Raw genomic sequence first — 26,042 nt, forward strand, 5'->3', positions numbered from 1 at the left:
GAAGGAGGGAATCCTGAACAGTAATAGGAAAGTTCAGAAAGGGAGAGGATTTTGGTCATGCTGAGTTTAAGATGTCTGTGGGGCACCCAGTTTGGGAAGTAGAGTGCTGGGCCTGGAGTCAAGAAGTTCTGAGTTCAAATCCAGCCTCAGATACTTACTGGCTGTGTGTGAAACAAGGCAAATCTTCAACTTCTCTCAATTTCCTCAACCATAAAATAGGAATAATAAGCACCTCCCTCCTGGGGCTGTTGTGAGAATTGAATGAGACAATATTTGCAGTACAGTACCTAACACATAGTAGGTAGTTAATAAATGATTGTTTCTTGCCTTCCTTTCTCCCTCCCTCCCTCCAAATTGAAGATGCTAGTCTGGAGATTAGATTAAGGCTGGATCTATGGATTTGAGAATCATCAGCCCAGAGATGAGTCCATAAGAGCTCACCAGATCACCAAGTGCAGCAGTAATAGACAGAGATTTTTGAGTTTGTCTAGCCATTCTAGAAAGCAATCTGGAACTCAGCCCCAAATGTTTGTGCCCTTTGACCTGGCAATTCTGCTGCAAAGGCCAAAGAGATGGAAGAAAGGAACCCACGTGGACTAAAATGTCAGCCCTTTTTGTTCCAGCTCTGAACTGGAAATTAAAGGAGCTCCCATATTTGGGAAATGAGTGAACAAGTTATGGCATGTGTGAATGTGATCGAATATTATCATGGCACAAGAAAAAGAATCAAAGGGTTGGTTTCAGAGAAACTTGGGAAGATTTGTATGAACTGATGCAGAACTAGGAGAACAAACAATTCATGCAGTGCCATTATGAAGAAAAACAGTATGGAAAGACTTCCAAAGTGAGCAGTGTGATACCCCCTCCCAACTCACAAGGCCTGCCCATGAAGCTGGCTGCCCATGGCATGGTCCTGGGACGGAAGGCAACAGGTGCATTCAGGCTCAGCCAGTGAGGGCGTTTGTCTTGCTGCTCTGTGTTTACTGGTTTTCCTGTTTCTCAGTGGGGAGATAGTAATGGATCTGTTAAATACAAAAGAAAGAAGATTGTTCAATATTTTCCATGCACAAGCGAAAACAGAAGGAAGGCCAGAAGGAAACACTGACAGGCAGAACATGGTTGAAAGGTTCGCTCCACGGACCATCTGTGATCTGAATTCTCTTTGGGAATCCTTTTCCAAGTCTGCTTTTTTACCTGGATATACTTGGCATATTGTCACTGTTGATTTGGGCCTGTTTGGGGTGGGGAGTCCTGAATTTTAATAAGCATTCTTTTTCATCCCAGAGGGACTGTATTCGACTAGGCTGACTTTGCTCAGGATTTCTTCCTTGAAACCCACTATTTAGGGCAGTTGCTTTCTTTTAGGAATGTGGTTCTCACGTGTGGCCCTGATGCCACCGAGGTACTGAAATGAGCAGTCAGCACAGGAAAAGAGGGGGCAGCTGGAGGCCACGGGACTGTGATCTTCAATCCACAGGAGAGCTGTGGGTGGACTAAGAGCCCCCTCCCTAACCTTGGCTGAGGGTTTCTTTCCTCCTGCCCTTGAAGTGCTCTAGTTTTGACTTCAAGTCCCACAAGGCATCCTAACCCCGAGAGCCACCAAAAGCGAGGGATTGCCTGTCTGTGGAGGTCATCATACAATCCCTGGATGCCCACTTGGAAATGGTGGTGAAGGGAATTGTTTTTAAGCCCTCACCTTCCATTTTAGAAGCCACTCAAAGTAGTAGTTCCAAGGCAGAAGAGCTAGGTGATGGAGGCTAAGCAACTTGACCAGGGCCACCCAACTGGGAAGTGTCGGAGGCCACATTGGAACCCAGGACCAGAATTCTGGCTCCGGGCCTGGCTCTCCATCCACTGAGCCACCCAACTGCCTCCTGGAAGAGCTTCTTCTAAGACACATTTGGATTAGATTGCTTTCAGTCACTCAACACATATATATAAAGTGATAAAGATGGCAGCTGGCATCTTAAGTACGTTCCAGTTTCCAAAGCACTCTACAAATATTACTTCATCTGATCCTCACAATGTCACTGCCAAGTAGGTTCTGTTATGATCCTTGTTTTACAGCTGAGGAAACTGAGGCAGGGGCCATTAGTCCAATACCACGAAGCTAGGGGACCGTCTTCCTGACTCCAGGCCCCGACTCTATCTACTGTGTCTCCTAGGTGCCAAGTGTGCTAAGGCAAAGATGAAGCTGTCCTTGCACTCGGGAGGGGATGAGGAGGAATCCCCGACAGCCCAGGGAGCTGTGTTCTTGAAGGAGGGGGTGGTGGCCACCCACTGGAGACTGGGAGGGCATTCCCGCCACCTCTGAGCTCCAGAGGCTGGGAGTGGGAGGACCCTGAAGGGCCACACTAAGTACCCCAGTGCTGCTTCTGACCCTCTCTGGAACTTACTCTTCCTAGCCTGGGGCTGGAGCTTCCTTAACCTGGTAAACCCTCCTGCCTCTACTTGCCCAGCTTTGTAAGCGAGCCTTTATGTCCAGCCAGCTAGAGTTGCATCAATGAGTGGGCCCCCTCCCCCTTGTCCCTGGAAGAAGATGCTCCGGGAGGCAGCTCCAGTTACTGCCAGGCGGCCAGGAGTCACCCTCTCCCAGCTGTTGCCAGCCTTCTCGTTCTCTCTCTCTCTCATCATCCCTTCTTCCCAGGGCCACCTCGGATGCTTGCTCTTTCACCATGGAGAAGACTGGGAGCCAAGCCTCCCAAGGGACCCCCCAGCAGCCCAAGCTCACACGGCTTTCTCCCCATGGAGCCCCTCAGCCTCCAGCCAGGACGGAAGCAGGAAGTCTCTCCTTCCCTAGAGGAAACGGGCCGACCGCATCCCCGCTGGGGGACAGGTAAGTGTTTCCGTGCATCTGCCCCCACTCCAACTGGAGCCTCTTCCCTGGCCCTCCGAAAGCTGGCTAGGGAGGGTGTAGTGTTGATAGGACTGAGGAAGAAGCAGGGCCACGGAGATGAACCAAGATGGGAGCTCAGTTGAGTAGGAGTCCCCAAGGCAGGAGGAAGGGGTGATGCTTCCACAGGCACCCACACAAGCACCATGGGTGAAGGTCCTCAGGCCAAGGAGTGTTCTGGGGCAGGAGTGAGCAGCCCCTTCCACTGGCTCCTCAGCTCCCTTTCCTCAGGTGGCTCGCCAAGCATCTCCATCTCCAAGCATCCCAATCCCCATGTTCTCCCTCCTGAGGCGAGCCAGGAGCAAGAACTCCCTTCTCCCCTCTCAGCCAGACTTCCGCAGCTCCCACTGGCCACCCTGACTCCGAGTCTGCCAACTATTGGACACCAATCTCGGGGAGCTCGCCCAGCCCCCAGCACCCGCTCTCTGACCGTGGCCCCATTTCTTCCAGCTTGGGAACTGCTCCCAGGGTGGGAAGGGGAAGGAGGCCAAAGGGTGGTGGATGCATGGGAAAGAGAGGATGGCAGGGGTCAGGGAGCAGGAGGAGACAGGCGCCAGCGGCTGCGTCTCACCTCCTTTCCCCTCATTGCCTAGCTTTTCCCAGGCCCTGTGGATCTGGGCAAAAGGCCAAGTCTTGGCATCACTAAGACCTCCCCAGGGGCCGACCGAGACCCTATCGACTTCCTCCCATGGTGAGCAGCACTCTTACCCTCCTAAACTTGGGAGCAATGGAGGATCCTCCTGTCAGCCATGGATCCTACCTCTGCTCCTTGAAGCCTTACTCGCCTGGCAGCTGAGTGACTAGTCTCCAAGCTGCTCTCCCATCCCTCTACCCTGCATAGCCCTAATCCTTCCTACTGCCACATTTAGCCTCTGTTGGGGCCATGGCCGGATGGCTCAGTGGATTGAGAGCCAGAGCTAGAGATTGGAGGTGCTGGGTTCCAATCTGACCTCAGACATATCCTAGCTGGGTGACCCTGGGCAAGTCACTTCATCCCCATCGCCTCTGCCTTGGGACCAAAACTCAGTATTGATTCTGACACAAGGTAAGGGTTTCAAACCAAAAGCCAAACGCCAAAGGTCATTGCGGCTCCACTGTGGAGTCCCCTCACATCTCCGCCTGCCATGCTCTTGCCCTTGTCTACCTCCACAAAGCCCCCAGTGATGTCCCCAAAGGCCTCCCTATAGCAATCATGGGCCTCCCTCAGGCTACAGGCACTAAGGCCAGTGGTCTCTGCTTTACCTTCCAGCTGGCCAGTCTCCGGGAGAAGCGGCATCTACACCCACCATCTCCCGAGGACTCTGTGGTCTGCCTCCTGGCCCCAGTCACACCCACCAAGCACTGCACAGGGAGCTGTTGCTGATCCATCGGAAGTAAAGGAGCTGGGGAAGATGGGAAGGGGGCACCGGGGGTGACTGGGCTTCAGGTGGAAATTCTCCCCCCTTAGCCCCCTTTTTGTGTGCCTGGGAGAAATAGCTCCACCTCTAGGGGACCCTTGGGCTGGGAATCGAGCTCCACTTTGATGCCAAGACAACAGGCATCCAGGACCAGCTGCTGGAGCTCATCCCACTCCCACCTTTACATCTCCCCTATGCCCAGAGGCCTGAGTCTCCGGAGCAGGCCCGAACTCCTTCGTGTGCTCGAGAAGAGGCAAGGCCGACCAGGTGCTGGGCCGGAAGCCGAGCCCACCCCTCTACAGGAGGCACTTCATCGTCGGCAACAAAAGGTAGGAGCCTGACAGGGAGTGGACATGGAGCCTGAAGGGAGCAGCGCTATCCCAAGGGGATCTGTCCTGGAGGCAAAGCCCCTTTGGGGGCTGTTTCCTCATCTGTGGGAGGCCACTCTCCCCCCTGGGAAAATGGCTCAGCCTCCTCCCTCTCTCTCGGTGCCAAGGAGCAGCAGCAGGAAGAAACAAGGAACAAGAGCCAAGATGACCAGCTGGAGTTCCTGAGGATACGGGAGCGCCTCCGCCACCGGCTGCCTCCCCAGCCCCCCAGCCCCTAACACTGCCTGGGGCACCTGCCTCTCTACCTGGCCCCCATCACAGCTTGAGCCTGGGCATCTCCCCAACCCCCGGCTCCCCAGGAAAGGAGACAGCGCTGTTGAAAAATAAACAATTCCTTTAATCCTTGAAGTAAGTCCATGAGAACAAAGTCAAGGGGCCGCTTGGCAATTTTTGTCGAAGGCTCAGTTGCCCTGCCTCTGGTCAGAGGGCAGGGATGCAGGTGGAATGACAGCAGATGGCAGTGGCCCCATGGAGGCCTCAGGTGAGAAGGAGGCCATGGTGCCAAAGTGGGAGACCCTTGAGAACACTGTGGTGTTTGGACACCTCTCCCGACCTCACCACTGAATTCCGGGGGAAGTCTAGGTCGGGGAGGAGCACGGCTTTCTTCAAGGAAAGCACCCCCTGGATCTGGATGACCCAGATGTGATGGAGGGGGGACAGGCCAGAACAATTCCTTTTCTAGGAACAAACATTGAAACAAACACGAACACTCCTCCAACCAAAGTGATCAGAAGCTTAGCAATGCAGCCCAAAAACAAGGCACTATGGGTAGGGCCAGGAGAAGTCAAACAGGCCCCATGGACCCTCACAAAAGGCCCAACAGAGAATAAGAGCGGGAAGATGACCCTGGGCCCCTCATCCGCTCCAGAAGGGAGGCTAGAGAACAAGAGGGAGAGGCAGCTAAGATCGAAATGGGGCCGACACTCTGCCTTCTCCCAGGCCCCGACGGGCCCCTCAGTTCTGGAGGCGGAAGGGGTTATCATCATCCGCCTGCATGAAATAGTAGAAAAAGGCCAGAAAGAGAGCAAAAGCGATGAAGAGAAGGAACTGGACCCAAAGGGGCACCAATCTGCTGTTCTTTTCTGCCTTGGCCCCAGGGCCTTGGCCAGCTCTAATAGCCTGGCGGGCTTCGACCTCCAGAGGGAGGGAGTACCAGCGGGAGGCTGAGGAAACAGGGGTAGAGGAGGAGAAGAAAGAAGAAGGCTCTGGGCTGAAAGAGAAGTCACGGCCTGGGCCAGTGCTTGATCGGTAGTGAGAGACATTCTGGTAGGTCTTGGCATCTCGGTCAAAGTATTCACTGCTGAGACAAAAGGGGAGGGGTTTATGGGCAACACCCAGACTTGGCCCCTAGTCCTCCCCTCTAGCTCCAGTGCACACCTTCCCCTCGGTGGGCACTGCCCCTGGCCCAACATCCTAACTGTGTTAGAAGAGGTCTGTTCAGCCCCAGCCTCACTCGCCCCTTGCTCCCCCCCGCAGCCATGGCTCTCCATGGCTGCGGTGCCACTGAGCACACACAGGCCTTTCCTTGAAGTGCCACCTCCCCGGCCCGGTACTTCCTAGTCTTCGGAGTCTCATTGGGAGCCCCCTCATCCAGGGAGAGAGCCCTTGCCCACCGCCATCCCTGACATCCCTTGCCGGAAGTCCTGGCCCTCTCTTAAGCCCCTTCACTCATTCCCTGTTGGGCATATGTCCCAAGACTGGCCGTCTGCACCTCTGCCAAGAAGCTGGGCACCTTGTGGTGCTTGTTCCAAGAACTGCTGAATGAATGCTGGCCAGCGGCTCTACTCCAGAGCTCAGCCCTGCTCGTGCCAATGGTGAGGCCCAGGCAGCAGCAGTGAGGGGAGACGGGGAGAGGAGGGCGGGGGTGGTGACCCTCTGCTTACCTGTCGTCTACGTCCTCCTCCTGGGACAAGGGGTAGAGAATGTTCTCCCTTATCTGGAACAGAGAAACAAGGCAGGGTCAGGCTCCCTGGAGACGGCAGTCAGACAATGATTCTGTGGCCACCCACCCATCGTGCCCTGTTCCACAGAGGAGCAGCTGCCTCTGGGTCAGACCTATCGGGTAACCTGCTGCTTGTGGGGATGGGGGAACTGGTGCCCTGCCCCCACAGGCTGCTTCCCACTCCCTCAGCATTCTGCAGCTGCCTCAAGTCCTGGACAAATAAGGAGGCAGATGACGTTTCAGTGCCAAGGCTCCGGAAGTGTCCCCCACGCCCAGCCCCAGCCCCAGTGAGGCGGACAAGAAGCACAACGATCCCAGCAGCACCCATCTACTACCCCAAACGGGCAGGGGATGAATGGGGAAAGACCCAACCCCCCTAGCCTCCATCAGTCATCCCCTTGGCATCAGGTATGGCGTGCCCATGCTGCTTCCCAGGGCCAGCTGTCTTGGGTGTGGGCTGGAGCCTCAGTTTCAGGCTCCTTACCTAGCCAGGCTGGAAGTCAGCTAAAGAAAGGCGAGGCCTCAGCCAAGCCCTGACAAACTTCCCCCAAGGAGCCTTCAATCTGGCCTCCGGGAGAACTGGAGATGACTGGCTTGAGATACCCAGGAGCAGTGAGGTACACAGCAAAGAGGGCTTCCTGGAAGCAGGCTCAAATCCAGGCTCGACCACTGGTGGGACAACTCAGGGAGTCCTTCCTCCTTCCTAAGCCAAATGAGTCCCTCCGAGCTCTGAATCAGCAACCAGAGGCTCTTCTGTTTTAGGACAGCTGAGGAATCTTTTGACTCCCAAGTAGGAAATTCATCCAAGAGCTGGGGCTAGAGGGAGGGCAGAGGGGGGCACTGGCCAAGCAGGGCGCCCCCTGTGAAACCAGCCCCCAGTTCACAGCCCCATGCTACCCAGGGGAAGGGGGCAATGGCAACTAGGGGTAAGTAAGCCCTGCCTCAAGAGCCCTCTGGAGAACTCAGGCTAAAAAAAGACTGCTTGGCACAGTGTCACGTGGCTCCTTGGCACAGCCATTCCTGTTATTATTAGAGAGGGGGCAAGGGGTGGAGCGGCAGGGCCAAACTCGCTGGTGGGTCCCTGCTGCAGCCCTGCCGCCAGAGAGCCCCCCAAATCCTCATGGTCCGGGGGTCCCTACCCTCATCCCCTCTGCTCAGCGGCTCCCAGGGGCAGTTTCATCTACCTCAGAAGTCACTGGAGAGTCTTGCTGGCTACCCGCAGGCCCGAGGTGGACACACAGCTTTAGCACAGGCATGGCTAGCAAGCCAGCCTGGACACCTGGGCCAATGCTGCTTCAGTGCTCCAGGCAGCGCGCTAAGGACAGTGCCGGGGGCTTCCTCATCCACAGGTTCACTCTAGCCCCTCTCCCTCTCCTAAGTTTCACTTCAGCAGCTGGCTTGGGTGTCAAGGCGGTGGTGGCACTTACCCGCTGGCGCAGGTGGTAGGTGGGCTTCTTGGCACTGTCACTGCTATAGCTTGAAGATGGCAGGGGGTCCTGGAGGCTGGTCCTGGCCTTGGCAACTGGGGTGGCTGCATTATCGGCTTCCCTATAAGTCTTGGTAGTTGAGTAACTCTCTTCATAGTAATTGTCATAGTCAACTGGAACCAGGGTCATGGAGAAGGGAAAGGAGAGAGGGTCAGAGGCCATGGTAGGGTAGAAGCACCCAAGTGACGGGGGAAAACCTGAGATCAAATCCAGCCTCAAACTAGCTGTGTGAGCCTAGGCAAGTCACTTCCCCTCTGTTGCCTCAGTCTCCTCATCCAGAAAGTGGGACTCACAAGAGTACTTGCGCTGCCAGGGCTGCTGTGAGGACCAAAGGAGGAGGGTGGCCTTTGTAAAGCACTCGGCACAGTCAGCCCTGGAGAAGTGTCAGGGCCCGAGGACTCTAGGCCTGGCCTTCGCAGCCCCGAAATGATGCCAGTGCTCCTTGCCTCCCCAGCTCCCAGGGCCAGCCTAGGGGATGAGATCATCTCCCAGCTGGGTGGGCAAGCCATCTGACTGGGGGGCGAACACCAGGGATGGCAGAAGTCAGCCCAGGCCAAATGGGCAGAGGCACACTGATGCAGGGCTCCTCCTCCCTCACCTGGGGGCCTCTCTTGGGAGCAGCTCAGATTGCTCTAGTCCGTCATGCACTGGGCTTGCAAGCATCCCATGTGGACGGGCCCTAGGGTGGGCTGGGTCTCTCCTGGGCCACGGGGCCTGGCTCACCTTCTGAGTCCTCCTCTTCGTCCTGTCTGGGGTAGTCCTGGCTGCTCCCGGAGTTGTCTGTGGCAGAACAGAGGTGCCAGGGGGGGAGTGAGAGGCCACCAGCTCCACCTACCCCCACCCAAGGCTGGAGGGGAGCTTCCCTGAAGCCCAGGCCCCTGGCCTCCCTGCACTCACCTCCACAGCTGTAAGAAGAGCTCCCAGTCCCAGCTGGGAACTTGGTTCTCTGGCTTTCGTACTCATAGATCTTCTTCTCATACAGTTTCCGGGTTGAGCCTGGTCAGACAAGAGGATGCTCCCAGAGGCCCCCCAAAACAGCCCCCTGCCTCCAGGGGTGCTTCTTCCTTTTGGTGGAACCGGCTGGCTGGCCAAGCCCTTTGGGGGGCCCAGCCTAACCCTCCAGGTGGGAGGAGAATCCCACCCCCTGCCTAAGTCCCATCGGGCCAGGGGAGAGGGGTTGGAGAGCCTGGGCACCACCCGAGAATGGGATGGCTGCCAGCCGGGCCTCACCTACTCGGCTCGACGAGGGACAGGGGGCGGGGCTGCCTTCCCCAGCTCCCTCCCTCCCAATCGCGCCCCCCTCCCGCAGGGCCCTGCTCCGCCCCCCCCCCTTCTGCACACTCACCCACGATGGGCCCGTGAGGAATGTTATAAAGTTTGAGCATGCGGATGAGCTCCTGGTCGGAGAGGCGGCGGTAGTTCTCCATGACTGGCGCTAACACCTGAGAGGGAGGCCCGACGGGGCGGGAGCCGTTGAGCCGTGGCGCCTCGAGAAGCCTCGGGAGGGGCCTCGGGAGGGGCCTCGGGGCCGAAGGCCAGGGGCGGGGACGCTTACCAGTCAGTACCGCGATCGTCGATCTGCGAGACCGGCGATCGAAGACCCAGCGCGAGGACGCCCGTCACCCCAGTTACCGAGCTACGAGACAGAGACAACGAGTGACGGCGGCCGCGACGGAAAATGACCGCTGGGGCGTGGTCGGGGCGTGGTCAGAACGCCGAGGAGGTGGGGCTGGGGCAGCCGGGGGCGACAGGGCCCAAGGCCAGGGGCAGGGGGCGGGGCCTCGGGGAGGGGGGAGGGGCGGGGCCGAGCGGGCGCAGCCGGGAAGCCGAGGAGGCGGGGCGGGGACGACTGGGGATGGCGGGGCCCAAGGCCAGGGGCGGCGGAGGGCGGGGCTCCGCAGCCAAGGGGGCGGGCCCTAGGCCCGGGGCCTCTCCCCGAGGAAAGGGCCACTAAAAGGACCTAAGGAGGCCGAAGCCCGGCGGGTCTCGCCTCCGGGTACCCCGTGTTGACACTGCCCAGGTTTTTCTGCGTTTCCCCTTATTTGGGCGGCCCTGCAGCGATTTCTTTCCCTCCAGTGAAAACCCCCAATCGTAGGACATCAGCCTTCCCAAAAGGTGGCCACACTGTCCCGACACAGCCCAATAAACAGCGCCGAAAGAACTCTCGGCAGCTTGATGCGCTGCGGCCGAGGCCTGGGAGGACCTGGGAGGGCAGTCCAGCCGGGGGCATTGAGCGCCTTTCCCTGGTGGCTGCCCCTCTGGACCAGCCCCAGAAGCCCAGTAGGCCCCTGGCTCAGGGCCAGCCAGAGCAATGGGCGCAAACAGCCCAGCCCTCTGATGCCACCGCCGAGGCAGCCATCTGTACCTGAAGGGGCCAGAGCACAGACTGGCCTCCCTCCCAGCCTTTCGGACCCAAGGCTAGGTTGCACCAGAGCAAGCCAGGGAGCAGGAAGCCCCGGGCCGCTGACCTTCAAAGAGACTGGCTCGCCCCCTTCGGCGGGGTATGTCAGGCCTCCCCCATCCTGGCTTCTCCTCAGACCGCGGTGGTGGTCGCTTGTCTAGCTTTCCCTTCCCTGGAACCACAGCGCCTGGTGCCTAGTGAGCGCTTCATTGGCCTCTCTGCGCCCTCCACCGGTCCGAAGGGCTGGGGCCGCCTCACTCAGCTTCTCAGTCTGAGCGGGCCTCCTCGATCAGGACAACAGCAGATGCTCAGCCACTGGCAAAGCTCTCCGGAATGGGAGTTAGGAAGGAGGCAAAAAGAGCCCCGCCTGCTTTCTCCAGGGCAGAAAGTCACAGAGCTGAGCCCTTGGCCAGCAGCCTCTCCCCTACCCAACACCAGCCTCTATCCCATGTCCCAGGCCCTCCACATGCCCTACGGTTAGGAATCCAAACTCCAAGTAGCAGAAGGGTGCATAGGGGCCACTGGGTGGGGGGAGAACTGTGCGGCAGTTCGAGCCTCCCCCTTCCCCCCCCCCCCAGTCACTTGGCACAGAGACCTAGGCTAGCAAACGAGAAATTGCCCAGCAGAGGAGGCCGAAACACTTCGACATCCAACCTGGACCAGAGAAAGGGGATGGAGGCAGAAAGTGAGCAATAGAGGAGAACAAAGAGAAGACTAACAGGAGGGAGAAGCAGAGAGGGCAGCAGCAGAAGCAGATGTGGCCTCTCTACCTGAGCCCTGTAACACAAAGGGAAGTGACTCAACTCCAGAGCAGGCCCAGAACCCTGCGGATTTGGACAAAGACACAGAACTGCAGCACACTGTTCCTGAGTGGTTTAAAAGAGGAAAAACCAATCTGTCCATGAGAATGTATCAGCCACCTACTATGGTCCACAACACTGTGCCAAAAGCTGGAGATCCAAAGAGAGGCAAAAGGAAAAGGCCCTGCCCTCAGGCACTGAAATGTGGCCAGGGTGCAAAGGCAGCCCAATGACTTCCTGTCCAAACCCTGCTTAACTTCGGGGCTGGACACAGCCAGCAGTCCCCAGAACCCTTCCCTTCACAACACTTGGCGGGACTCACCAGCGTACTTTCACTCTTCTCTGGAAGTTGCTTGTCCTGTCTATAAAAGCAGCAGGCTGGCCTCCCTCAGCTGCTTGCTGCCTTGGTTTGCCAATAAAATATGTTGTACCTCACTTTTCCCCATTTGCCTTCTTGATCAGGGCCAAGCAAACAAATCTATACAAAGGAACTTCCAGACAAGCTCTACGGGAAATGAAAGGACAAAGGCACTGGAGTAAAAAGGAGGGAAAGAAGGCTTCTATGGGAGGGGGAATTGTAGCTGGACCTCCAAAGGAAGACCAGGAGGCCAATGGTTGGAGCAGAGAAGGCAGAGAGTACCAGGCGTGGGGGGGGGGGGGGCAGCCCAAGAGAATGTTCACAGATGAGAGAAGCATCTCATTTGGAACATCCAGGAGGCTAAAGTCGTGGGATCAAAGGGTGCGTGTTGGTGAAGAAGGTCTAAGGACAGGAAAGGAGGAGAGGACTAGGCTTTCAAGGACTTACAAGGCCAAATGGTACACTTGGTATTTTCCTAGAGGCAGTAGGGAGCCACTGGAGTTTATGGGGAGGAATAGGGCAGGGAAGTGACATGGACACACCTGTATTTTAGGCAAATTACTTTGGTGGCTGAACGGAGGATGGGCTGGAGAGGGGCCAGGCCGACCAATCAATGGCTATTGCAATAGTGCAGGAGTGAGGAGGAGATAAGGGGCCTCACCACAGAGATGGCCAGTGAAGGGGGCATCTTCAAGAGAGGCTGCAGAGGTGAGATGGACAGACCTTAGCAACAACTTGGATATGGGGGTAAGAGATGATGAGGAAACCAGGACAACTCCTAAGTTGGGGCCTGAGGGCCTGGGATGGTGCTGTCGCCCTCCACAACCCAGCAGAGCCTCCTTGTCCTCAAGTTCAGCTTCCACAGCTTCACTTCTCTGTGGTCAGCAGGAAGCCCTGGAAGACCACTGTGGAAGTGCAGGAAGACTTCTCCTTTCTTTTTTTAAGCTGGTTGTTGTTGGGGGAGGCCAGAGGCTATGGAGAGCCAAGCTGAGAGGAAGGAGCACCTGTATACAGGAGGTCAACAGGTGTTCAGTTGTGTTCTTGGTTTTAGTCATACGTGGCAGCTTTTGGAAAGGATCCCCTGCAGATATAGGGACTCTACTGCAATAGGGAACGTAAGAGAGGGGGGAGATGGTGGAAGGGGAGACATAATGAGCTCCATTTTGGATATATTCACTTTAAAAAGTCTACTGGAAATCTAGGGCACCTGGGGGCACAGTAGATGGGTTGCCAGGCTTGGAGTCAGGAAGACCCAAGTTCAAATTTAGCCTCAGATACTTCTTAGCTATGTGACTCTGGGCAAATCACTTAACCCAATTGCCTAGTCTTGACTGCTCTTCTCCCTTGGAAGGAATGCTTAGTATTGATTCTAAGATGGAAGATAAAACAGTTTAAAAAGCAAACAAGAAACTAAGCAAAAAACAAAAACAAAAAACCAACCAATAAATCAAAACCAGGAAAAGGGATTAAACAAATAGGTGATAGGGCTTGAGGGTGAGGGGGAAAGAGTCAATGGTAATAGAGCCACCTTCAAAACATTAAGGTAAAATGACTGGAGAGGCATCCTGCTGTGTTTACAATGGAAAAAATAATAATTTATACCAAAAAACAATATTAGAGAAAATATAAAACCAATTCATAACTAAATGTGATTGAATTCAACAATCCAGTAAAATAAAATAAAATAACTGACAGATTGAATAAGAAAACAACCCCCCACAGCTTGTTTCTTACAAGTACACATTTAAAAAAAAAACAAAACCAAAAAGATAAACAGAATAAAAATGAGGGGCTGGGAAAAAATCTCCAGGCACCAAGTGAGTCCAAAAAAGCAGGAACTACAATCCTGCTATCAGACAAAACCAAAAAGAAACATTAGAAATAAAGAAGGAAACTACATTATGCCCAAGGGAACCCTAGGCAAACCGATATCAATATTAAACTTACATGCTCTGATGCTGTGGTATCTAAATTCAAAAAGGAAAATGACAATTCATAGACAGTGTGCAGGAGATCTCAATGACCCTCTCGGTTTTGGATATGTCTAATGGATAATGAAAAGGGAAGCTAGAGGACTGAACAAATTGTTGCAGAGAGCAGAGCCAAAGGGCTTCTGGACCTGCAAAAAGAATCTCGAAATTCCTCTACTGGACTTTGACCAAAAGTGGACTGGGGACGGAAGTCTGGTGAACACTTGGGAAGTCAGAACGAGTCACGGCGGACTTCGGGACAGCTGCGGGACTGAAGGCTGCCTTTTCTTCCTCTGTTTCACGGCCTGGGGGCCAGCCTCCAAGGGCCTAGCTTCTCCAGCCACAGTTCCAGCCCATCCAAGGTGGGAGGACTTAATTCAGCATAACCTACTCAAATGAATCCCCCAACGCGGGAGATGCCACCATTCTGACAGACAGAGCAAAATAACAGTCAGAAAAGCAGGCTTTAAAGAAGGAAACTTTCCCGCCCAAAGAAACCCAGACAATGAACTCATCTCCGCCATAGACTCGGACCTCCAGGCCCTAGCACCCCGATTCTTTAAAGCCACCAGAAGACTTGGACAGTCGCCCAATAGCGACAAGTTGGGTCTTTGAAAAGACCTGGAAAATCGAGAAGCCCGCATGGGATTGGATCGCAAAGACAGAGCAGAAAAGCGAGCGGATGGTGTAGCAACTGAGCAAGAAGAAACAGAAAGCGTGCCTGGAGCCTATTAGCAGCAGCTGGATGCTCATAACCGGAGAACGCACATTTGGCCCTGTTGGTCTCAGCAGCCAATTACACGAGCTCTCGGGTGGCTGGAGTAAGCCCTGGGAAACAGTCGGGGAATGGCCGGGAGGGAGGCAACAGGAAAGGCCCCTCCTCAATTAGACCCGCTCGGACCAGGAACCGCCTCACCACTCTCACCCAGTGAAGGCTGGAGAACACCACCAGGCTGGGGCCACCTTGCAAAGGCACGAGCCACGGACGTGGCTAGCATGCTGGGCAAATCCTCCACGAAGGCGCCACGGGAGGGAGCACGGCCAGGAAGCAGGAAAGGGCTGCCATGTGGATCCACGCAACGGGCTCCCACGCGTGAAGCCACAGTTAGGAACTTGATCCATCCAAGTGGCCTTCCAGTCAGACTTTCCGAGAGAAAATCCGCTTGCAGAAGGGGAAGAAGCCTCAGGTTGTGCGGTGTCCCCTCATAGTGAGGAGCCCGCGGGGGTGGGGGGGTGGGGCAGTCACTGGAAGGAGGCTTAGCCTGGTAGCTTCCGGTTTAGCCTGATTGTGGTTGTTGGCCAAGCTCAAAGCTTGGTTGTTTCAACTGTTTTCAGCACTGTCGACGCGTTGGCACCCTGAGGGGCCCATCCAGCTCTGCCCCCACTGATGGGGCCACAGCTCCCCTCAAGACTTTCATCTGAGGGGAGAGAAAACGCGGTGGAGTAGATGCTGTAGGCCAGCAATCTGGACTCAAGGGCTAGTACACGCGTGGCCTTTGTTTTGGAACCCTCCCTTCAGTCTTAAAGCCACTACTAAGCAGGGATTCCAAGGCCGAAGAGGGCTCAGCCCTAGGCAGTTGGGATTAAGTGACTTGCCCAGGGGCACACAGCTGAAGCGGCTGAGGCCAGATTGGGAGCCAGGACCTCCCGTCTCAGGGCCTGGCTGCCCCTGAGGTGGCCTGCTAAAAACGCTTTCCAAAATCCAGAAATAACCGAGTCGCGTGGTTCCATGTGTGGACAGGTGCAAGCTGTGTTGGGGCCAGTTGTGCCCCTTTCAGGAATTTTTGGTTTGAGTTAACTAAGGGCGGGGGTGGGGGGTTGGGGGGGGTGGGGGGTATTTCAGTGAAACAGTGCATCAGTACGAATTAGGGCAAGCGCGAAGGACTCTTACCTGAAAAGGGCTCTCGGCGGCGCGTCAGGGGGACACTCAAGCCGGCAGCAGTGGGAGGCAAGCGAGGTCCGTTGTATTCTGTAGAGAGGGACTAGGTGAGCTTTTTACAGGGACTGGGCGAGGAATGCGGTACAGCCTTCGCCCGGTGACTTGTTTTCCACAAGAGCTCAGGGCGCAGCTTCTCTCCGAATTCCTGCACCAGAGCACGCAGCGTCTACAAAGCACTGCCGGGAGAGGGTTGGGGGCCGCATGGCCAGAGCGCGCCGCAGCTCTGACCTTCCTGGGGGCCGCTCTCACTCCTGGGGCTGCGGGCAGAGGATGCAAAGAAGCGCTTTTCAAATGGAGAAATGAGCGCCATCACTAAGCACTTGTTCCACTTCCCTCCGGATTAGAGAAGGGCAAATGAAAACAAGCTCAGGGAGCACCGCGCACTCTGCAGCCTGGCCAAGACGGCGGCAAAGGAACTATCAGTACTGGAGGGGACGTGGCAAACGTGGGCCACTAATGCATTGCTGGTGGAGCTGTCAATGGAGGGCCATTAGCAACTGTGCGTGCGCAGAGGATGCCAGAACCTTGATCCGGCAGTGCCACTACTGGGTCTGTATCCCAAAGGGACAATAAAAAGAAGGCGGAAGGGACCCGTTTGTACAAAGATATTCTGCGCAGCTCCTTGTGTGCTGGCAAAGACCCGGAGATCCAAGCAAGGTGACCGCGGAAGAACCTGGGGGACCTGCAGGGCCTGAAGCAGAGAGAACTCGGAGAGCCTTGTGCACCACAACAGCCATACTGTGATGGTTCTCTGCGAAAACTTGGCTGCTCCTCAAAGGCCCATGCCGAGGAACGCTCTCCCCCTCCAGAGAAAGAGCTGTGGGCTTCGTTTGGAGTTCGGGTCAGGAGCCATTGGGCCCTTGTGGCAGTGGCTGAAGTGGAAGCGGAAAGAAACGGAGACGACCGCAACAGCAAGAAGAAGGCGTCGCTGACAAAAACGGCTCGGAGAAATGAGGTCTTTTGTGTTTCCCTTTATCCCTCTTTCTTCCCGGAGGCGGACATCCACAAGTCCCACGGCCAACTCCTTTCCCATGGGACAATGCGCCCGGTCTCGTTTGCTCATCAATTCGTCCCTTCCTCAAGGATCTGCCAGGGAGACGAGTCTCTGTTTGCCCAGCTTACTTCGGTGCCACCCTTTGGGCCTAAAGCATCTGCCCCTTGGCCGGCCCTGCTCCGGGTAGACCTAGTTCCTGCCCCCCATTTCCCATTTCCCCCGAAGCTAAGCAGTGAGCTCTTCCCCACAGGCTGGCCTCTCTGGGTTTACCAGGCACTAGCTCGCTGGCGTCGCCCCCCCGCGTATTGTGTATCCACTCCCTTCCCCGATGCCCTGTCCCACTTCTTGACCGGTTGTGACGATGGTTGTTTGACAGGACATACAGTTTGCCGGGCTCTGCTGATCTCAATCGAGTATGCGTGCCAAAGGGGGGAAGAGGAGGACAGATCTTCTGTCTCCCCTGGGAATGAGCAAGGAGAGCCGGGGAGCAGGCACAGCTCACATACGGCCAGGAGTCCACGGAGCGCCTATTTCTTTGGTTCCTCGCCTTGGTTCTTTGCTGGGCAACCGAGTGTCCAAGAAGGATTGGTCCGGGGCACTCACTACCTGGGGAGGAGCGCCCGAAGAGCAGCAAAGCCTCGAGCTCCTAGCAAAGCCTGAGAGGCTCCCCTCTCCCCTCGCGTCCCTTTTCTTGGCAGTCTTCCGGCAGCCGGGCCGATATCAGCCCCTCGAGGGCAGAGGCTGACTTTCTTCTCTCTTCTTTGTATCCCCAGCCCTTGGCTGTTTACTGCTCGCCTTTCTCCTCTCACTTTCTTCTTGGGTCCTTCCTTCCGAGCTGGCTTCCAGGATTATCAGCCCTTGCACCGAGCTCCTCTCTCCCAAGTTAGCAAAGCCTTCACCACCGTCCCACCCTCCCTTCCCTGCCGATGCCTCCCTTCTCTCGGGGTTTCGGAGACACCTCTCTGCGTGGTTCTCCTCTTCCCTCCTCTGCGTCCTTCAGAAAGGTTTCAGCGGTCTCCCTCCAGGCCGCGTCCGGCATCCTCCAGGGCTCAGTCTCTTCTCCGCTTAGTGCTCTCGTCGGCTCCCACAGACTCAATTCCCATCTCATCCCGGCTACCTTTCCTGCCCCAACCTCCGTGCTGACTTCCAATCTCACATCTTCAAGGGACCCAGGACACTCGCTGGGGCCGGAGCAGAACTCGTTGTCTTCCCCCCTAAAACCTCTTCGGACTCCAAACCTCGCGGCGCCATCGCATCCTGGGCTCCGTACTACCTCTCCGCCCTCTAGCCAAGTGCGAGTCAAGGCCTACCCATCTCTCTCTGCAGCATCTTCCCTACATGCCCCCTTTCTCTCCTGGTGCAGGTCCTTACTCCGGGGCTGTTGCAATAGCTGCTGCTCTGTTCAAGTTTCTCCTTACCCCAAAGCATCCTCCATTCAGCCACTAAAGTGGTTTTCCCCAAACTCGAGTCTGATCATGTCATACTGCCCCCTCCCTTCAAGAAACTCCAGTGGCTCCCTATTGTCTCCAGAATCACATACAAAATGCTCTGTTTGGCATTCAAACCCTCCTACCTTCCCTTCCCAGTTTTCACAACCCTTACCTCCTTACACTACTCTGATCCAGTGACACTGGCCTCCTGGCCTTTCCATGAATAAGAGTCCATCTTTGGGCATTCCCTCTGGCTGTCCCCCCATGCCTGGAATGCTCTTCCTGACCTCCTTGACTTCCTGGAAGTCTCCACCAAAATTCCAGCTCTGTCAGGAAGCCTTAACCAGCCTCTCTGAATTCTACAGTCTTCCCTCTCTTAATTATTTCTTATTTATCCTGTTTAGAGCTTGCTTTGCATGGCCAGTGTTTATTTGGATGTTGTTTCACACACACACACACACACACACACACACACACACACACACACACACACGATTGTAAACTCCTTGGGGGTAGAGAGTGTTTTTTGCCCCTTTTTGTACCTCTAGTGCTTAGCACAGTGCCTGAGATATTTCTAAAGACCACTTGAAGTGGGAATGTGCTGATCCCAGAGACCAAGGTATAGAGAAAAGAATGTGGGCCATTTGGGGGGAGGGGGGGTCCTTTTGCTTTTGGACCTTCCTATGCCTTTCAGCAAACATTCTTTCATAAAAGAGAACTGATTTTTAATGGACTATCAGTGGCTTTAAGGAGATGTCAGCAGGTCATCAATAGAGGCTACTAATCACTGGTTGGATGATCATGGATGGAGGCTCAGAACAATTGGGTGAAAAGAACCCCTCAGTCCCTCAAGGTCCTCTCAGAAGTCACAAGGGGAGCTGGAACTAGCTATACTGTGGGGCCCTGTCCCTGCTCCAGGCTGTGTTCATTGAGAGAAGAAGCCCACCATTACAGCACATGTGGTCTTTGAAGTACCTGTCTGTAGAAAGCAGAAAGTCCAAAAACTACGCCCTGCGGGATCTCCTTGCCCTGTGTGAGTACCCTGTTATCATCACCTCACAGTAAAAGCAAAAGCAGCTGGGGCACTGGAGACTGCCTTTCCTCTCTTCTCAGTTTCGTGGCCTGCTGGCCAGCCTCCGGACTGAGCTTCTCCAGAGAGTTCCAGTCCCGTCCATCTGACGAGGGAGGATTTAACTCGGCATCACCTATTCAAAGCCATTCTCCAAAACGGGAATTGCCATCATTCTAACAGACTGAGCAAAACAACCTTCAGAAAATAAAGCTATAAACAACAAGGAAAGTCTATTATGTCCAAAAGATTATCGATGATGAACTAATATCAGTAATAAACATCCAAAGTCATTCAAGAACCAATCAAAGCTATAAGAAGAATGGGACAGTCACACAGCAGTGGCAAGAGACTTCAATAGCCCTTTATGGGTTTGGGATAAGTCTATAGTGGTTATTCACGTGACCGTGAATATAGTGGTTATGACGGTGACCGAGAATGACTATTGTCTTTGTGGATAAGTCTAACTGAAACACAAACAACAGAGAAAACATGGAAAGGGACAGACGGCTAAACTAGAAACTAGAGCTGAAGGAGTTAGGGTGGCTTCTCAATGGAAATGCAGAAGAAGATTTAGTCTCTAGTTCTCTAGGCACCACATGGAGCTTTTATCAAAATTGTTCATGTAATAGAGCTCGGAGAGAAATGTAAAAGGACAGGAAAATGCAATGCATCCTCTACAGATCATGATGCAATAAAACCAGAGATTTGTTTGGGGACCACAGATGGAGAATTAACAGTGCAACCTGAAATAATGAGTGGGTCAAAGAACAAATCTTAGAAATCATAACTATGTAAAAGAAGATGATCAGGCCTGAGCGACATACAAACATTTCTAGGAGACAGCTAAAACCACTCTCCTCAGGATAAAAATCCCATCTTTTCAGTCACATATTCACAAACCCCCAAAGATTAACAAACCGAATATACATCTTAAAAATGAGAAAGTCAAGATGACCCTAAAGTAAGTACAAGAGAGGAGGCACTAGAAATTACATGGGGAGTAGATTGGAAACAGGAAATCCACATAACTAAAAGTAAAAGCGGATTCCTACAAAAGACTAATAAAATGGATATGTCTAATCTGATTAAAAAGAAGAGGGCAGAAAATAAAATCAAATCAACAAATGAACGAGGGGAAATCACAGCAAGACCGGAGGAGATAAAAAGGATAATCAGAACATGTTGTACAGTTGTATGCTAATGAAACTGAAAACACAAAAGAAATCGTGGAATAGCTTAAAAAATACAAAATCCCCAAACTCCCAGAAGGCCTGGCCTCAGAACAGGAAATAGAACTAACTGCCAGGGAACGACCAAAGGGGAAACCCGGGATCCTGATGGATCCTCAGGAGGATACTATGAAACTTGCAAAGAATGATTAGTACCAACATTTCACAGATTATTTACAAAAATGAAGCGAGAAAGAAGCCCACCAGAATGCCTTGATGAGACAAGACCTAAACCAGGGAAAAATGAGACCCAAAAAGGCAATTTTTGACCAACATCATTAATGAACACTCAAATTTAAACAAAATCCTATCAAACACACTGCATTGATTTCTCCAAGAAATCATTCATTGTGACCAAGTAGGATTTATACTGGGGGTGCCAGGATGGTTCAACATTAGGAAAAGAATTACAGGAATGACTCATATTCAAAATCAAAACATCCAAAACCACATGATCATCTCAAGAGATATAGAAAAAGCCATGAGCAAAAATAAAATACAATGCTCCTGAAAAACCCTGCAAAAATATAGGCCTAGAGGGACCTTATTTCAATTTCATAAAAAGCATCTACCCTTCTACCTAGGGGCAGCTGGGTAGTTCAATGGACAGAGCACTAGGCCTGGAGCCAGGAGGTCCTGGTTCAAATCTGGCCCCGGACACTTCCTAGCTGGGTGACCCTGGGCAAGTCACTTAACTCCCATTGCCTGGCCCTTACCACTCTTCTGCCTTAGAACCAAAACACAATATCCATTCTAAGACTGAAGGTAAGGATTCAAGAAGTAATAAAAAAAATGGAAAGCATGTAACTAAAAGCCAACATCCTAGGCAGTGGGGCTATATTAGAACCTTTTCCAATAAAGATAAGAAATAAGCAAGGAGGCTCACTCTCCCAATCATTATTTGGAAGTGCTAGCAATAGCAATGAGCCAAGGAAAAGCAATTAAAGGATGAAAGACAGGTAAAGTCGAGATGAGCCGATCCCTATTTGCAGATGACATGATGCCAAGTGCTTGGAAAACGCTAGAGAAGCAGCAAAGATGTCACTTGAGATAATGAATGGCTTTAGTAAAGCTGTGAGCTCCCAAAGACTCAATACCATCAAATAACAGCATAACAGAGATGCTCCTCTCCTCCCAAGGGACTCAGAAATGCATAGATTCAGCCTCCCAAAGCACACAAAGGACTGCTGGAGACCCGATGCTGGAGCACACTTTCGAGAAGAGGCTCGAGGAACACTTCACATCATGGCCAGGCCATACCACTATGCTACAAATGGCAACGCGACCCAGATGAATCCATGCTGTTAACGCTGTGCCAGTCAAATGGCCAAGAGCAGACTTTATCAGCTTGACAAGATAACGACAAAATCCATTTGGAAAAAAAGCTGAAGGTCTAGAACAGCAAAGGCACTGAAGACCACCACCTCCTGGCCTCAAGCTGCGTTATACAGCAACAGTCTTCAAAACCATCCGGCATTGGGCAAAGAAGAGACACCCATGGAATGGAAGCTCAGAAACAACAGAATCCATTAACTCGGTGCGGGAGGGGGACAATTGCCTATCTGACTCAAACTGCTAGGAAAACAACCCAATTAGAAAGCAGTCCGACAGACATTAGGCTTATCTGCCTGGGAAAGAGTCAAACCTTCCCCCACCCCAAACACTCCCCCCCAAACCACTTTAAAGTAACACCTCTAATTGAGCCAACAAACAATTGGGGTGAGACATTTGTCTAGCTATGACATCTTAGAAGGTTGTAAAGAGAGCTCTGTGTCATGGGGGTAGGGGCTAGGCCAAAGCACAGATGGTGGCAACACCAGCTGGGAGCCTTGGAAGCAGCCACAATGACAGCAGAAAGTAAGCTTTGGGATCTCTGGGGCCAGAGACAATATATAATGGGATTGGACACCTGGTCAAAGATTACAAGGGACCCCTATGCCAGCACTGTTTGCTAACTCCATTGCCCATACCCAGCTTGGAGTCACAGTTCCAAGACAGAGATGAACACTTATGGTGAGCAGGGGCCAGGGGAGCATTGACTGACTTCCCACCCATCTCTCCACATCAAACCAAGTTGGAAGCACCCAAATTTTATAGACCCTCAGAACTAGCAATGAAAGTAGCAGCATGAAAAAGCCTAAAGCTTGGGACAGTGCCTCCCTAGCCCAACTTTAACAGAAAGTTCAAAGTCAAGAAATAGGTAGGGCAAATGAGCAAACAAAAAAAGAATCTGACCACAAAAAGCTACTAGTGCCAGGGAAGCTCAAGAAACACACTCAGAAGAAAATAACCACAAGCAAGGAATCAAAGAAAAAATGCAGATTGGACACCAGCCAACCCCCACCCCAAATAATTTGTGGAAAAGCTAAAGAAGGAATAAAAAATGATTCTTAAAAATCAAATAGGAAAGGTAGAGTAAAAATCAGGAAAAGAAGTAAGAACAATGCAAGAAAATTATGAAAAGAGAATGATCAACTTGGTAAAAGAGGCACAACAAAAAATCCTGACATAAATAACACCTTAAACAATTTGGCCACATGACAAAAACAGCACAAAACCTCACTAGAAAAAAAGAACTTCTTGGGCAGCTAGGTGGCTTAGTGGATAGAGTATCAAGCCTAGAATCAGGAGGACATGGGTTCAAATCTGGCCTCAGACACCTCCTAGCCGTGTGACCCTGGGCAAGTTACTTAACTTTACTTAACAATTAAAAAACTGAGAAGCTATAGTTAGTATCACACTATATTTAGCAGCTTCCACATTTTAGAGAAGGAGAGGGCTTGGGATATGATATTCGAGAAAGCAAACTAGGATTACAACCAAGAATACCCTACCAACAAAACTGAGTGTGATCCTAAAGAACTCATATTTGTGAGCTACTGTGAACCCATATCCTCTCCCCAACCAAATGGCAACAGATTCAAGCTTTGAGGATGTTTTCTGAGGCCCTTGTCAGTGTTAAAGAATATCCTTCAATACATTTCGCTGGGACATATAAGTTTTTATTTTTGTGAGGGCACAGGAGCTTTTTTCTCCTTTTCCTTCCCTCATGCAGATATTGATTTAACTAAATAAAATAAACTCATTTGGAGAAACATTTAGCAAAATAGAGGATCTTCAAGAATTCCTGATGAAAAGACCAGAGCTGAATAGAAGGTGTGACTTTCAAATATGAGATTCCTATTTGGAACATAAACAAGTAAATGTGAAAAAGAAATAATAAGGAATTCAATAAGGTTAAATTGATTATCTTCCTATACAGGAAGGTAAAGATGAAGATGTAACTTCAAAGAACTTTATCACTCTTAAGGCAGTTAGTTAGAAGGAGTCTATGTAAATAGAGGGCATAGATATGAGTCAATTATGTTTCAATGATCTAAAAAAATAGGAGGATGAGAAAGAGGTTGCACTGGAAGAATGGGGAAGGGAAAGGAAGAAGGGATAAAGTTTTGTAGCATAAAGGAAGCATGCAAGGAAAAGTTTTTACAGTGGACAGAAAAACTGGGTAGGGAGAGAGAACAACACTTGAACTGCAATGTTTTCTGAATTGCCTCGAAGAGGGAAGGATAAATATACATACTCAATTGGGTACAGAAATGAAACTTAACAAAGGAAGTAGGAGGGGAAACAGATAAGAGAAAGTGCCCCCCAGGGGATAGTAAGAGGGTGGAGGGCAAACAAAGAAAGGCACTGGTCAAAAGCAAAACAGGTTTTAGAGGAGGGACAAGATAAAAGAGAGAGAGAGAGAGAGAGAGAGAGAGAGAGAGAGAGAGAGAGAGAGAGAGAGAGAGAGAGAGAGAGCAAGAAGAATAAACAGAAGAAAATAGGATAGAGGGAAGTGCAGTTAGTAATCATATGGACCCCATAAAACAGAAGTGGATTAGAAACCAGAATGCAACAATATGTCCTTTCCAAGAAACACACTTGAAACAGAAAGTCACACACAGAGTTAAAATAAGAGATTGGAACAGAATCCGTTATGCTTTGGCTGAGGTTAAAAACAAAAAAAGCAGGGATAACTATCAAGATTTCAGGAAAAGCAAAAACAATAAACAAATAAAGCAAGTTAAAAGAGATAAGCAGGAAAACAATATTTTGCTGAAAGGCCCCATAGAAAATGATGTAACTAAACATATATGCACCAAATAGCATAGCGTCCCAATTCTTTTTTTTGAAACCCTCACCTTCCGTCTTGCATTCGATACTGTGTATTGGTTCCAAGGCAGAAGAGTGGTAAGGGCTAGGCAATGGAGGTGAAGGGATTTGCCCAGGGTCACCCAGCTGGGAAGTGTCTGAGGCCAGATTTGAACCTAGGACCTCCCATATCTAGGCCTGGCTCTCCATCCACCAGCTGCCCTCCATCCCAATTCTTAAAGGAAAAGTTAAATGAGTTATAGGAGAAAATAGTAAAACTATACTAATTGGGGAGCTCAACTTTCCCTTCTCAGAGCCAGATAAGCATAACCATAAATAAAGAAGTTCAAAAGATGGACAGAATTTTAGAAAAGTTCAGCATGACATACCTCTTGTACATAAATAGAAAGGAATGCCTAAATGGAGGAGAGAAAAACAGAGAAAGAAAACCACAGACGACTAATTTCCCTAAGAAGAATCAATGCAAAAAACTGTCCATAAAACCCTAGCTCGGAGATTCCAGAAATCTATCCCCAAATCGGACACTGTGTCCAGCTGAGATTTGTTGCGGAATTCTAGCCTAATTTAATATTGGGAAAACTCCCAGTATAATTGATCAAACCAATAACAAAAACCATGCAATTCCCTCAATACAAGCAGGAAAGGCTTTTTGACAAATATAATACTTGTTTGTCTTAAAACCACTAGAAAGCATAAGAATAAATGGTGGCTTTTATTTTTCTAAAAGCAAGAGCAAGCATTGTCTGTAACAGAGACAAACTGTGAACCTTCCCAATAAGAGCCAGAGTGAGTCAAAGTTACTCACCATCCCCACTATTATTCAAGATTGTACTGGAAGTGCTAGCTATAACAATAAGACAAGAAAAAGAAATGGACCAGTCACAGCACTGCTGGGTTTGGACCCCAAGGAGATGATGAGGGAAAAGACTTATACAAGAACATTCCTAGCTGCACTCCTTGTGGTGGCCAAAAACTGGAAAACGAGGGGATGCCCATCAATTGGGGAATGGCTGAGCAAATTGTGGTATATGTTGGTGATGGAATACTATTGTGCTCAAAGGAATAATAAAGTGGAGGAAATCCATGGAGACTGGAACAACCTCCAGGAATTGATGCAGTGTGAGAGGAGCAGAACCAGGAGAACCCTGTACACAGAGACCGATACACTGTGGCACAATTGAATGCAATTCTGAGGGACTTAGGAGAGAGAACACTATCCACTTCCAGAGGAAGAACCGTGGGAGCAGAAACCCAGAAGAAACACCTGCTTGATCACGTGGGTTGAGGGGGATAGGATTGGGGATGGAGACTCTAATGATCACCCACCCTGCTACAGTTACCAATAATAGGGAAATGGATCTTGATCAATGACACATGTAAAACCCAGGGCAATTGCTTATTGGCTGTGGGAAGGGGGTGGGGGAGGGGAGGGAAAGAACATGAATCTTGTAACCATGGAAGAATATTCTAAATTAACTAATTAAAGAAAAGAAAAAAGAAAAAGAAATGGAAAGAATGCCAATAGGCAATGAGGCAACGAAACTCTCCCTCTTTGCAGATGGTATGGTGGCCCACTTAGAGCATCC

At 51.7% G+C, this 26,042-nt stretch overlaps 1 protein-coding gene and 1 long non-coding RNA gene across 3 annotated transcripts; one reads left to right on the top strand and one right to left on the bottom strand.

Moving 5' to 3' along the window:
• Positions 1 to 4,995: 4,995 nt before the first annotated feature.
• Positions 4,996 to 9,812, bottom strand: EMD (emerin). Of its 2 annotated transcripts, none has more exons than XM_007505523.3 (7): positions 9,664 to 9,812; positions 9,454 to 9,550; positions 9,006 to 9,104; positions 8,832 to 8,888; positions 8,049 to 8,221; positions 6,563 to 6,615; positions 4,996 to 5,979 (listed from the first exon to the last, which is right to left on the bottom strand). In XM_007505523.3, the coding sequence occupies exons 2-7, from the start codon at positions 9,533 to 9,535 to the stop codon at positions 5,634 to 5,636; spliced, it is 810 nt and encodes a 269-aa protein (XP_007505585.1). In that variant the 5' UTR covers positions 9,536 to 9,550; positions 9,664 to 9,812; the 3' UTR covers positions 4,996 to 5,633. The 2 variants fall into 2 exon arrangements, with proteins under 2 accessions (XP_007505585.1, XP_007505586.1); XM_007505524.3 differs by having other exon boundaries at positions 4,996 to 5,976; positions 9,664 to 9,808.
• A 61-nt stretch (positions 9,813 to 9,873) lies between these two features.
• On the top strand, positions 9,874 to 11,744 carry LOC103093647 (uncharacterized). The gene is made up of 2 exons (XR_474501.2): positions 9,874 to 10,609; positions 11,088 to 11,744. It is a non-coding gene; the product is annotated as an uncharacterized LOC103093647 (long non-coding RNA).
• Positions 11,745 to 26,042: the final 14,298 nt, after the last annotated feature.

Source organism: Monodelphis domestica, chromosome X (assembly GCF_027887165.1).
Source record: "Monodelphis domestica isolate mMonDom1 chromosome X, mMonDom1.pri, whole genome shotgun sequence".
NCBI classification, from domain to species: Eukaryota; Metazoa; Chordata; class Mammalia; order Didelphimorphia; family Didelphidae; genus Monodelphis; species Monodelphis domestica.

Bases quoted from the DNA above. Each gene is read 5' to 3' on its own strand.
- EMD (XM_007505523.3), bottom strand. From the start codon at position 9,535: ATGGAGAACTACCGCCGCCTCTCCGACCAGGAGCTCATCCGCATGCTC. The intron at 9,105-9,453 runs GTGAGTGTGCAG...TTGTCTGACCAG, and splicing joins TCCTCACGGGCCCATCGTGG to GCTCAACCCGGAAACTGTAT. The intron at 8,889-9,005 runs GTGAGTGCAGGG...GTTCTGCCACAG, and splicing joins CTCTTCTTACAGCTGTGGAG to ACAACTCCGGGAGCAGCCAG.